Genomic DNA, 14,439 nt, shown 5'->3' with positions numbered 1-14,439 from the left:
ACTTCTACAGGCACAGCCATGCACACAGTATAGACATACATGCAGACAAAGCTCCCATGCACATAAAATTTAATTAAATTTTAAAACTAAAATGATTGTTAGTCTTTATTTTGTCTGGTTGATGTAATATGCTGTGTTTTGATAGATTTACTACTATCAAATAAATATTAGATATCTGTGAATTCTCAGGAAGTCCCTACATATACATTTTTGCTTATATTTGTTTTCGGAAGGTTGCTTGGTTGGTTGGTTGGTTTCTTTGAGACAGAATTTCTCTGTGTAGTCCAAGCTGTCCTGAAACTAACTCTGTAAACCAGGCTGGTCCTTGAACTCAGAGATCCACCTGCCTCTGCCTCCTGCATGCTGTAATTAAAGGTGTGCACTACCACCGCCCAGTTCACATTCTAATGCAATATAAAATAAAATACTCCCCTAAACCATGTGAACTTTATTTGAAGATTTCATTGTTGATAGTATACTCCACATCTTAGAAAGTCAGCTCCACAGTTATATGCATATTTTTCTGTTAGTATGAAATCTCCTTTTCAGAGCCATTCAAGTTGTAGTTTCTAATTCTTTATCATTTTTTATAAATTCATCTTCTAAACAAATCTCACTGAGTTCTTAAGCAATAATTGCCATCAAAGAGCAGTGAATTATTGTACACTAAGACCAAGTGGGAGTCACTTCAGGAATACAAGGATAGTCCAACATTAAACCAGTTTAGTATAGGAGATAATAGAACAAGAGGAAGAAGTCACATGATCACATCAAGTCACAGAAAGGGAATGTGGTGGCTTTTTACTTTCCTTTGTAATTAGAAGAAAAGAATTCAGAAAACCAGAAATAGGCAGAAAACTCCTCAACCCGATAGGGGAATTTATGGAATAGCCACAGTTCCCTTACACCCATGTGGTGATGGCTGGAAGCCTTTTCCTCCAGCCAGGAGTGAGATAGACCATTTCCACCCCTGTTGCTAACATTGCACAAGTCCCAGTCCAGTGGTTTGAAATGGACAAGTCCTGTAAAGACTATAACCGGCAGCTCATCAAGAAGTAAAACACATAATGTGCTGGCAGAAAGGCTCAGACAGTAAAGTTGTTTACCATCAAGCCTAACAACCTAGTTCAGTTCCCAAGACCCACAAGGTGAAGGAGAGAAATCACACTTGCACAGCTGTTCTCTCACCTTGTATGTGTGTGCGCACATGCATGCACACGCCTGCACACACACACAGACACATACCATAAGTATAGTTAAAAAGTTAAACAAATACAGGATAGGGTTGTTAGACTGGTGTTTGTGAATGTTTTAAAGGGGTAGGATTAAATTGGGGGTACATAGTTTCTGGTGAAATGCAAACATGCAAGTTGAGATTTAAAGCCAGGTGGTGGTTTATGACTTTAAGCCCAAAACTTGGGAGACAGAGCCAGGCTGGTCTACAGAGTGAGTTCCAGGACAACTAGGGATACACAGAGGGAAAAAACCTGTCTTGAAAAGTCAAAAACAAAATGAAGTTGTGTATGTCCTATCTATTACTGAAAGTAAATTGCTGTCTCAAGTACTAGTATAGACTAGTCAAAAACAAAAGACTAGTATAGAAAAGTCAAAAACAAAATGAAGTTGTGTATGTCCTATCTATTACTGAAAGTAAATTGCTGTCTCAAGTACTAGTATAGACTAGTCAGAAACAAAAGACTAGTATAGAAAAGTCAAAAACAAAATGAAGTTGTGTATGTCCTATCTATTACTGAAAGTAAATTGTTGTCTCAAGTACTAGTATAGACTTGTCAATATTTACATATTCTGGGTCTCTGTTTTTTTGGAGTATATATGTCATGTCTTCTTGAATTTATCATTCCATGAATATAACAGCATTTTTCTTCTTTAATGAACTTACTACCCAAAGTATTATTATTATAGCGGCTAAGCATTCTTTTTGGTTACCATATATGACATATTTTACCCTCTTTTCACTTTTGAAATAATTATTTGAAGACAAGTTTGCTTTATTTTTAAATGACTTGAATTCTTACTTTTAGCATTAAAATGAGCCTTTTGCATGCAGTATATGTTTAGAGTATATCTTAGCCTTTTATCCACTGTACTGTTCTTTTCCTTTTAAGTAGTAAATTTAATCCATTTACATTTAATACAATGGCTCAGCACTTGTGTTGTTGTTTTCTGTTGTCTCCTATGTCTTATACCTTTTTGTTCCGCAGTCTACTACTTTTTACCTAGTTTTGATTTTTCCTAGTGTATCATTTCAATTTCTCTTTCATCTTCTTTTCTGTATTTTTTCAGTTTTTCCTCAGTGATTATATTAGGCTTACATTGACACCTACTGTAAGCTACATCATGTCCCCTAAAACTTATGTGTTGAATCCCTGGCTCACAATGCCTCTGACTCCAACTGTATTTAGAGAGAAGTCCTTTACAGAGTTGATGGTAGAACGTGGCTCTGAGGGAAAAGGCCCTAACCCAATACAATTGGTGTCAAGCCTCTAAAAGTATGAAAAAAGTTAGTTTAAGGCTCCTAGTCTGAAGCCCTAATAAATTAGTATACCATACTAAGTACCAATTAATGTGGATTGAGTCTGTCTTAGCTTCAATAGCATGTGTTAGTTCTGGTCCTGTCCTCTGAACTACCCCCTTCTGTGTACAGGTATCTTGTAAGTGATCCTCACAGCTCCTTGGTATGTACAGCTGGGGTTTTTACTGTCTTATTTCCCAGAGATTCCCATCACTTTCCTATCTGTACTCATAATCTCTGGCCTTTGACTTATGTGAGCTATGTTTCCCAACAACATGTCTTTCCTGTTAAAAATCTGAGATGAGACAGAGAACAATTCCTCAGGTGGAGCCCAAGCACGTTAAAATTTTGTGGATAAGATCCAAGTAGACTAAGAGAACACTCTGCTCCCTGCCTTGCTATCCTCCACCCTGGCTCCCAACAAACCACATCCCAATTCAAGTATATTTTCTTCAGTGGAGTGCAGTGAGGGCCTTTCCTTGAAGGAGCTACTTGTGCTGTTTAGATGTTTTAATGGTTTTTATAATATGCCTTACTTAAACAAGACGTGTCCATTTTTACTGTTTCTTGTTCATTGCTACCTTTGTAGAAACTTGTTTGATGTAAAAGATTTTGCCTAAAGCCTGTTGGCAACAAAAGTAAGTAATTGTGCTACTATCGCTAATTCCTCTTAAGACAATGCTGAATTTCTCACCTCCTGCCCCCAGTTTGTAGGGAAAAAAGGAAAAGTTGATGTTTGTGTTTTGAATCCAAAATGTATCACCCTTGGTGAACTATATGGACAGTTGAACATTAATACCATGGAATGGAGTGATGGGTTATTGTCAGCAGCAGTTCGAAATTTTGTGCATATTAGCACTGCAGAATCCTCCAAGAAAGACAGAGATCTTGGACCAATGTCAAGAATTACAGACTTATCTAATGTAAGTTTAGCATGGAATTTAGTATTTTGCTTTGACTAACACAGACAGTTGCACAGTTCAAGCTATTTTATTAAAACATCATTAGCTACCTATTAATATAAAAGGATAAAGTATTATGAAAAGTTATATTATTAAAGTAGACAATGCACTGTTAAGTATTTTGATGCTTTTTGTTTTGTTTTGGGTTTTGTTTTTGGATTTTTGAGATAGGGTTATCTTGAGTTTCCAAATGATCAGTAAACTATAGAATGAAGCTGGAGATAATTGTGTTGAAAGGAGTACAAAGAGAATTAAACCTCAATAGAGAACAACCTGGTGATTTAAGTATCACTAATGCACCTTACAAATTGAAGTAATGATAGTTTTGTTTAAAAAATGAATAAACTATTTGATGCAAAATTTGTTAATGGTAAATATAAGTGGCAAAAAATGAAAAGTTTTGTTCTTGTAACTAATAAGTGAGATTATTGGTAATTTTCAGTAGGTAAGTTATATTAGCAAAAGGTGATATTTGAAACCAAAGAGATTAGCAAAGATAGAAAATAATAGTCTGATTTTCTAGTTCATCAAGTAATATGCAAATATAATTTAGGACAATTTTGAGAGTACAATCAGACCTCAGTATTCTTGAACTTCACCTCTGCAAATTCATCCCAAAATAGATCTAAACTATTTGGAAATGAAATGGTATCTGTGAGGACTTTTCCTTGTTTTCTCAACTATCTAACATATAGCCTTTAGCCTGTGTTAGATTGAGTAATCCAGACACGAAGACGTGTGTAGGTTGTGTGTAAATGCTCTACCATTTTACAGAGGGTACCTAAGCACTCATAGTTTTATATTTTCTGGGGCTTCCTAGAAACAGTCTCCCCTGTAGATACCAAGGAATGACAGAACATGTTGAGATTTCTACTTAAACATTTCTTTAATTTCAAAATCAATTCCTAGTCATTTGAAGAGATAGTTTTATTAAGCTGATGCTATCATTTTATATTGGTAAGAGGATGCTTTCTATATGAAAAAAAGAGTTATCTGTCTACCATATGAAGTACTTATATTGTCTCAAGTTTATGAAATACATTTAGAAATATATTCTCTATGGAGTTATTCTTACAGTTTTATTATAAAGGTATGCTAAATTTTACCAAATGTCTTTTTTGTACCTATTGAGGTGCTAATACATTTCTGTTTTGCTTTTCGGTAACATATATGAGTTTGTATATATATATTATACTTGATCATAGCTAAACCCTTTATGAACACTATTCTGTTTGAGTTGCTGATATTTTGACTTAAGAATATTTTTCTTTCTCCTTGATTTAGTCTTGGTGGGGTGTATGTGTCTAGGATTTTGTCCATTTATTTTATGTTTTCAGATATGTTGGAAATTCATTTTAAATTTTTATTAATCCTTAATGTTTCTATGGTATCTGTTATAATGTCTCAGTTCTCATCTCTAATTTCATGTAAATCTTCTCCTTTTCTTAATCCAGCTGAAGGTTTGTTGATTTTAATTATGTCTTATGTGGGACAAAACTACGATTAAATTCAGGGTCCTGTGCATAGTCAACAAGATTTCTACTACCAAGAACCACATCTACACTGCTCCCCTTTTCTGATACAGGATCTCCCTAACTTTCCAGGCTGGCCTCAAACTTGCTTGTGTAGCCAGGCAGCCTCAAGCTTGTAATCCTTCTTTCCTAGCATCCTAAGTAGCTGGACTGACATGTAACTAGAGGTTTTTCTCCCATCTACTAGTTCCCAATTAACTACCTGAGGTTTGATATTAATTATAAACTATTTGGCCTATTAGCTCAGGCTTATTATTAACTAGCTCTTGCAACTTAAATTAACCCATTTCTATTAGTCTATATTTTACCATGAGACTTGTAACTTGTTACCTCACATCTTGCTTCTCTGACAACTGCTAGCATCTCCCTGACTCTGTCTTCTTTCTCCCTCTGGCTTTCCTTGAATTTCTGACCTGGTTCTATTCTGCCTGGCTATTGGCCAAATCAGTTTCTTTATTAATCAATGGTAATAAAACATTCACAGCATACAAAAGAGCATCCCAGATCAATGACAAACCTCTATCACCATGCTCAGTCATTTTGTTGCTCTTAGAGTTGCACTAGACATAGTGTTGTACACTGTTAATCCCAATGCCTGGGAAAGTAAAGATGGGTAGGTCTCTATGAATTCAAGGTAGCATTATCTAGAAACACATGAAATTCTAAGCAGGAGAATTTCTAGCTTATAAATAAAAAACTGTTCAGTTCCATATATGCATACACTTTGCAAGGGTTTTGCTGTTACAGATATTGCATTGTGATTATAAACACAATGATTTATTTTTGCAATTTGGGACTTGATCTATGATGCGATCTCCTCAGAAAGGTGTTCTTCATGCCAATAGGAAGTGTGAATTCCTGTATCTGTTAAGTAGGCTGCTTTGTACCTCATGTAGTAGGTCCAGTTGGTGAAGTTAATCTGTGCTGTTTTTTTTTCTGATTCTGTACCTGAATGATCTGATATTGGTGAAAATAGAATGTTAAAGTCCCTTGCTATTATTGTACTAGAATCATTCAGCCTTACGTCTATTAGTATTTGTTCTATCTATCTGATCCCCTGACACTGGGTTTTCATATGTTTACAGTCACTTACTAAATTCACCTCCTCTTTGCTTTGTATTTACCATGAGTTTTACAAAAACATTCAAATATAAAAGCCTATATTAAAATTATAGCTACTTAACATCAATAATAAAGACAGAAAACTGCTAGTACAATGCTACATCATTATTATTCATTGTATAATTTAGGTTTTCCAAGTTGGTGTCTCCATGGCAGCAGATATGGATAACCATGTTTTTATGAAGGAAGTAGAAAAAGATGTTAAAACTTCAGAAACTTATAGTAAGTGTTATTATTAAATTTAGTATGTTGCTGATATAGAAAAGAAATTTTGAGTCATCATGAACTGCATATAATCTTATATTTCTGACTAGTAATATTCTTATTGCACAATTTACTTCTTTCTCGTGTTCTTGCCTAAAATTTCTAATCTCACAACAACAGTTTTGCAACTGTTTTGTGTACGTATCTTATTATGATCTATAACCACCAGAGCTTAAGTAGCCTTTCAGTTTAAAAATAATTAGGACTAAAGGGTATTGAGGGCAGAAATAATAATGTGAGAAGCACAGTGGAACATCCTGTCCCTAAACAGCAATGCCATCTGTGCATTGCCGCTAAGTCACACAGTCCCAGCAGATCCATCACCAATGCCCAGAGTGGGTATAAATACAGCTCCTGCTCCATGGGAGCTGCCACTCAACTGGAAGAGCCTCAGCCTCCTTTTCCTACCCCAGATAGCCTCAAGGCAACTCATCTACCCCAGTATGCTTGATGTCAACACTCTAGAAGGGCCTTTTCCTGCTTCATCTACTTTCCTGGAGTTTGGGATGACATTCTGAGGTATTAGGATAATGGATAGGATAGGTATTTCAAGCAGAGCTTCTCAGCAGTAGCTATTTGGTCTCTACCTCTGCTCTTTGGGTCATCAAGTATGCTGAATGTCTTCAGGGTGCTTAGCTGTTTTCTGTCTGCATGATCAGCTCCCTTATCCTGGTTGAGAGACTTTCTAAAGTCATTGAGCCATAGCACATGGCACTGTCTTCTGAATGTGTGAATCTTCTTCTCCAAGGTTTGTACATTAAAACCCTAACCCTCAAGCTAAAGATTTTGGAAGGTAGGGCCTTGGGGAAGGCAGATGGTCTTGAGGGCTGTGCCCTTGCGTGGGGGACTAGTGTCCTATACAAGATGCACTCTGCCCCTACTGATAGAATTAGTGTCCTTGTAAAAGAGACTCAAAAAAAAAGCCTTCCCATCATGTGCCCACACAGGAAGAGCAAGGTTCCTTTCTTTGTACCAGGAAACTGTCTCTTACTAGATGATCTGCCAGCACCTGCCTCTCAGTCCTCCAAGTTCAGAGCTGTGACGGACTTATGGGTTCCGTTTACACACTGCCCAGTCACAGGCAATGTGTTCCAGCAGCCCAGAGAGACGAGGATGGTGTGGGAAAGGGGTGTTACAGCAGAGAGAGTAAGATGAGACTACAGAGAGATGATGACGGGGTAGGAAAGAGGGCGACTGGGTTCTAAGTGTGATAGAGTTTAAGTTGTCTACTTGATTCTTTGATTTTCCTTTGAAAAGGAACAGCATACCTAAAAACTATTCCTGAACAGAAGATGCCAATTCACAAATCATATTATTATGAAAATATATGGAACCATTTGTTTTTCTCCTATCCGAATTTTAAGAATTAATTGTGCATTTAAACAATCTAAGAACAGCTAGAAAATGCTTAAAGCAATTTCAAATATATAATGTATTTGTTGATTTGAATGAATACTGGAAAGTTTAAAATAACCTTTTGTATAAGGCATTAATCCCATTTATGAAATCCAACACACACTCCAATGTAACCTAGGCACTCCTTCTACTGTTTCCAGGGGCAGGCAATGCTTTTATCTTAGAAAATACTGTCTAGAGGCCACGGGTGGGAGTTGGGGATAGCTCAGTAGATAAAGTACTTGCCACACAGGCATGGGACTGGAGTTCAGATCCCCAGAACCCAAACAGAAACAAGAATGCATGCATCTGTAATCCCAATATCAAGGAGGCAGAGGTAGGGGACCTGCAGGGCAATGTGGCTAGCTGGGCAGCCGGAATTCCTGAGTGAGAGATCATGGCTCCATGAACAAAAGGGGACTGAGGAAGACATCTGACAGCAACCTGGGCCCTCTCCATACATGTGCACATACATGCATACATACCCTCACACATGGATACCCATGCATATGCAAATATGCATACACACCTGCACACATGTGTATCACACACACATAAACACACAAAGGAAACTGTTTTCTAATAAAATGACAAGTTTTCAAGATTGTAATGAGAGAACTCTGAATTAACCTTAGCTGCGTTAAAATGTTTCTCTTTCCAGATTTCGATTGGCAGTGGATTGTTTTAGATGGCCCAGTCGATACCTTATGGATAGAAAATCTAAACACTGTGCTCGATGAAACTAGAACGCTGTGCCTGGCCAACAGCGAAAGGATGGCCCTGAATAACAAAATCCGAGTGATTTTTGAAGTGGACTCTCTCTTTAACTCCACGCCTTCCATTGTCACCCGGTGTGCGGTGGTGTACATGGTAAGTTCTCAGAGCCCAGCCTCTGACACTCACGTGTTGTCTAGGAGAGCGACTCATCCTGCTAATCATGTTTCACTTCTAGTCCCAGCTGAGTGATCCCAGTAGCTCAGAAACTTTATTTTCCCCCAAAGTCTCATAATCCGCAAGTAATACTGCCATTAACACTATACTGGAAAGTTAGAGCATCCGTATCTCAGACAGGCTAGGCCATTGATGTGAATCATTTTGCCAGCAAAGGGAAGATTGCCCTGAAGCCATTTTTACTGTGTGATGCTCAGAACTTGGGAAAACATTACCAAGACAGTGGTGTGAAGACAGAAAACACACCCCCCAAAATCGTACCCCTCTGACGAGCTGTAGCTGACTCTCTTCTGTAATCTACCTAACTTGGGGTACAGGTGTAATGAGGGCTGGGCCTGCCTGGGCTGACGGCTCCTTGCATCTCAGGTTCCCATCACTTGTTTTCCTTTCAAACCATGGTAAAAACCCCAAGATCGTTCCGGAGAATTGTGAGTCCTCTAACTGTTGGCCACCGCCACTGCTGCTGTTTTAGCTTTAAATAATGATGAATTTCACAGTGGGGGCATGGTGAAATAAAAAATTTTAAAAAAATTAAAGAATGCTGTATTTTTGTTTATATAAGGTTTCCTTTTTTTTTCCTCTTAGGACCCTGTTGATCTGGGATGGAAGCCTTATATTAAGTCGTGGCTTTTGAAAACCTCAAAAACCTTAAGTCAGCGAGGAATGGAGTGTCTTGGAGCAATGATTGAAAAGAGTGTTACAGAAGGGCTGGACTTTCTGAAGAGGCATAGGAAGTTTATGCCATACCCCATACAGGATGTGTCCGTCATCATGACGCTCTGCAGGATTCTCGACGCTTTGTTTGAGTTCATGCACATAAAGAGAGGAGCTGCAAAAAGTGAGTTTCCCCAGTCACACCGAGGCAACTGTGTCTCCACTCTTCAGAGGGAACTTGTCACTGCCTCCTGGGTTTTTATGACAGAAAAGTGAAGGCAGGAAGAGCATAGACTGTTTGTGTTAACAGCCAGTGTGTCCATAGAAAACTCTTAACAGATGTGCGCATCCCCAGGGTGAACCGGTAACATACATGCTCATACAGGTTCATAAACATGAGGAGAAAGAGCCTTTGGAGATCTTGATTACTCCAGAATGTTCTATTGTGTTTTAAGGATTCTTCCAGGTGAGAAGTGTCTAAATGTGCACTGTGATCATGCAGAGGCAAAGCAAGAAGGGACGTGTGTGTGTTTCTTCTTTTCCTGCTGCCATTTTCTGTTGGGTGATTTCTGCTGACTTAGCTTTCGACTCGTTATGCCTTTGTTCAGTGCAATTTGTTCTGAGGCTGTTGTGGTCATTACTTACATTCCTGTTTGACTAGATTACAGATTTCATGGCTCTGCTGAAATCTGACATTTTTTAAAGAATATAATACCCGATGCGCCTCTGTTGTGATTCTACTGTGACTTAAGAACACTTGACGTTGGGGACACACTTAATACACCTTAGCTACAGCTGTGGTTTTATTGTGCCTGCCCCGAAAGGCTCCTCTGTTGCTCCAAGTTAGCTGGAAAAGGTTGATCACTTGGTATCAGAACTTGGAGAATCTTGTTCCTGGCTCCTCCTCCTCTTGCTTTCTCTCCTTCCTGTTAACAATGAGGTGAACAACCACCTTCTCCACACATTCCCACTCCACAGTGATCTGCTTCACCAAGGTCCAGAATCAGCTCAGCTAACTACTGTAGACTAAAATGTCTAAAACTGTGAGTCAAAAGTGAATCTTTCCTTGTGAATATTATTCATGCTGGGCATTTTGTTACAGAGACAGGAACAGTGACTAAGAGAGAAAATTGGTTTCACGGCATAGGACCAAACTAGGCCCTCTGAATGTGGGTGACAGTTGTATGACTGGGGCAGACTGCAGGGCCACTGGCAGTGGGACCAGGATTTATCCCTACTGCTTGTACTGCTTTTTTGGAACCTATTCTCTTTGGAGGGTGGTTGACTGAGTTTTCTGTCCTGCCTGGTTCCCACAGTCATTAAGTCTCAAAGAAATCACACAAATGTCTACATTAACTATAAACTAATTGGCCCATAGCTAAGGCTTCTTATTAACTCTTATAACTTATATTAACCCATTATTCTTGTCTATGTTAGCCACGTGGCTCGGTACCTTATTCAGTGAGGTAGTCACATCTTGCTTCTTCTGTGATGGGGCCAGGACTGAGGAAATGAGCTTTCCTCTTCCCAGAATTCTCCTGTTTTTATTGACCAACCTCTACTTCCTTTCTGATTGTCCCGCCTATACTTCCTGCCTGGCTACTGGCCAATCAGCATTTATCTAGAAAATAATTGACAGAATATAGACCATTGTCCAACACCACTTCCCCCTCTTTAAAAAAAAAAACAAAAAAAACCCACCAAGAACTCTGAATCTAACCCTGTGTTTAGCCTTTCTCCTGACCATTAGCCATAACAACTTGTAACCAACATTCTAAACAAAGGAAAATATCCATAGTTCATTTTTGGGGAATGTGGGAGTAGTTTTCTAGGCTACTTCCTGCTGTTTGGGGGCACTGATAATCTTATGGGGACCTAAAGAAAATTTAGAATTATGATCAAGTCCTGACTGGAGTATCCTGTGAGTTTTGATCATCTCAGTCAGCAGTCTTGAATCTGATCTGAATATAGAACTCAGACATCTGGGCCATCTGTTCCTACCGGAGATTTTTTCAGGTGGTCTTCCTTGATCAAACCTGATTTTTCTTAACTCAGAATGAATCCACAGCCTCTCATTTCCTGTGGAAACAAAAGCAAATCCTCTTCTCCAAAGTAACATACCTTTTGACTTCAATTTTGAAGTCAAGGTATTTTCAAAATACTTATCTTGGATTTATTCAGCAGCATTTATGAACAAATATCTTTTAGCAGCTGTTGCTCCTTCCTCAGCATTCAAACAATTCAAAGAGAACATAATATACAGTATCCAGACTCTCTGTGTATTTTTCATCTTCATATGGTTTTATTTTAACTTCTATTTCTTTTATTTTTACTTTTAATTTTTGGCTTTTTGAGACAGGTTCTCCTTGTATCGTTGGTTATCCTGGAACTCCCTCTGTAGACCAGGCTGTCCTTGACCTCACAGAGGTCTGCCTGCCTCTGTCTTCCGAGTGTTGGGATTAAAGGTGTGTGCCACCACACCCAACTACTCTCTCTCTTTTTTTAAGGACTTTAAACTTTTTCTTTTCTCTCCCAAGTCTGCATATATTTTTAACACATTGTAAAACATTTAGAGGTTTTCTTCGTCTTTGAATCTCTCTTTACTGTATATCACTCTTTTTCTGACCATGTGAGTCTTTAATTTGCTAAGCAATATGGAGAGGATTAGAGCTGTGGCTTTGATGGCTGGATCCAGGCCATTCCTTAGCTTTCTGAGATTTCAGCCTCATGGCGAAGGTACCAGCTATAGTCACATTTATTGCCACAACTCTATGGTGTTTCAAGGTCCTTGCCAGAAACAAGCTGTAGCAGTATGTCCACAAACCACAGTCAAATGCTCTGTAGCTGGACCTTCTGCCTGAAAGAGTCAGAGTTTGCACTGGCAGGACAGCCCAGAAAGCCGGCATTTTAAAACGGCGTGGCTTTTTTTTCCTGCTAGGCTGAAAGCCAAAAAGCATATGGTGTTTTGTGGCAGGACCTTTTAAAAGAGATGTAAGATTTTACAACTAAAGCTGAGTCAGGAAGCCTCTCTTAAATGAGACACATTTGCCTCTAGCAAACAGAGCCCATCTGAGAAAATGCTGCTAGCAATAAGCCATGCTTAACTCTATTCTTTTCTGTTTAGAATAACTTCCCAAGCTCTCTCAGGCTTTTAAGTAGATTTTGGTCAGCCCCACAATGGCACACCTTGCTCAGCCTAGACATAGTAGGGAGGGCCTTGGTCCTTCCTCAAAGCAACGTGCCTTACCCTCTCTGAGAAGTGGATGGGGGTGGGGGAAGGGACGTGGAGGGAATGGGAGGAGGGGAGGATGTGGGAACTGGGATTGGTATGTAAAATGAAAAACTGTCATAGTTTTCTTTTTTGAAAAATTACAATAAAAAAGAAAAGAGAAGAAATTTGGTTCCAGAAGTGGGGGTTCATTACTGTTACTAACCCTGACTGTGTGATTCTTCAGCATGTAGAACTGGTTTACAGAATGTGAAACTATTTGGAGACATTGGACTACAGAAGCCCTAAAATGTAGGCAGAGCTTACATTTTACAAGTGTAGAAACTGAGGCCAGAATGCCAGCAAGGATGTGGACAGCAACAGCCAGGCCATGCAGTTTAAAGTTTAAATGAGTCTTCAGTTGTGAACTGGACTACAGGACCTTCCTTCATGTTCCATTCAAAGAATCTATCTACATTTTGTCCATGTTCTGAGACTGGATGAGACCAAATTTAAATGTTTATACTAATTAATTTGGCAGGGAAATTCTGAAACAGCATAGCATTCAGGCTCTGACATTGTTATTGCTAGCTGCTCATAGACAGGCTTCTAATGAGAATCTGGAATAAAAATCAGATCAGAAAACTTAGGTGCAGGTTTATCAAAAAGCTGGTTTAAAATAGGGGCTCTAACAAGCCTGGTCTCTGGAGAAATTAGTTCAATTTAAAAGAGGCCAACCACTTTTCATTTGTACAATAGAAAAGATGCCTTAATGACATCTCAGGAATTAGCTGGATCCCTACCAATTTTAGGGTCAAGGGTGTGAAAGAATAAACTCATTTTAAAGCCTTTCCCTTGCGGAGAGAATCCCCAGGTACCGGACGTCCACAGGCCTGCCCAGGAAGTCGTCCTTGCATCTGTTTCGCTGGTGCTCAGCTGCGCAGAGACTGCTACAGCCATAGTCCAAAGCCTGAGCTAGTGGTGGACTTTGGTGTTGTCCATGTGATTCTGGTTTTGCAGAAACATAGATTGTAAAATTATGAGATCAAGGACACTTCCACACAGATTTCAACAGAGTGCCTAGGAGTCCAGGTGGTTTGTGTCAGGCCAGTGTTCCTGTAGGCAGCTGTTGAGAGGAGCTATGAAAGAAACACCTAATCCTCAGTGGAGACCCCAGGATCCCAGAGACGCCAGGAGCAGGACATCTGCTGAGGGAGCTTCAGGAAGTGGACATAAGGGGTCAAAGAGAGAGGTCCTGTAGGCTTCAAATGACAAGGCCACGAGGACAAGGCTGCCCAAGACCACTGAAGCTCACATCGAAACAATGGTGTTCTGGATACTGGCATGGCTCCCTAGGGCTTACAGTGTATTTCACTAGGTTTTGGTCTTCCTTTCATCTGACCTCTCCTTTATCGGTCTTTGAGTTCCTCCATTTTGGAGTAAGGCTATTTAGTCTTTGCCATTGTATGTAAGAAATGATTTATTTCACAGCTAAGGGTGGCACTGAGTTTGGACTTGATGTTTAAACAATATTGGAGTTGTTAAGACTGTGGGGACCCATAAAGTTTGACCTAAATGAATTGTGCATCATGAGATTGACAGAAGTGGAATTTAACAGTTTGAGTATGATGCTTACCCTGTGAATGTTTGTGTTTGGTGAATGGTTTTGGCTCTTGAGGTGAGAGCACCTACCTAGAAGCAGCAGGGCATTGTTTGCAGGTACTTGGGGATATGTTAGCCTTGGATCCTGCCCCAACCCACCCTCCTGTCTGCTTCCCATCCACAGTAAGGTGCATAACCTCCTCCTCTATACATTCC

General features: G+C 39.3%; 1 protein-coding gene across 1 annotated transcript in view; it reads left to right on the top strand.

Moving 5' to 3' along the window:
- Window positions 1–14,439, top strand: part of Dnah14 (dynein axonemal heavy chain 14) — a 238,716-nt gene that overhangs the window by 117,716 nt on the left and 106,561 nt on the right. Inside the window, exons 38-41 of the mRNA XM_048439562.3 lie at window positions 3,241–3,456; window positions 6,278–6,371; window positions 8,470–8,678; window positions 9,345–9,597. Coding sequence (XP_048295519.3) covers window positions 3,241–3,456; window positions 6,278–6,371; window positions 8,470–8,678; window positions 9,345–9,597 — 772 coding nt within the window. The remainder of the gene's footprint in view (window positions 1–3,240; window positions 3,457–6,277; window positions 6,372–8,469; window positions 8,679–9,344; window positions 9,598–14,439) is intronic.

Source organism: Myodes glareolus, chromosome 5 (assembly GCF_982192425.1).
Source record: "Myodes glareolus chromosome 5, mMyoGla1.1, whole genome shotgun sequence".
Taxonomy (NCBI): Eukaryota; Metazoa; Chordata; class Mammalia; order Rodentia; family Cricetidae; genus Myodes; species Myodes glareolus.
This window is presented reverse-complemented; position numbering and strand designations above follow the sequence as displayed.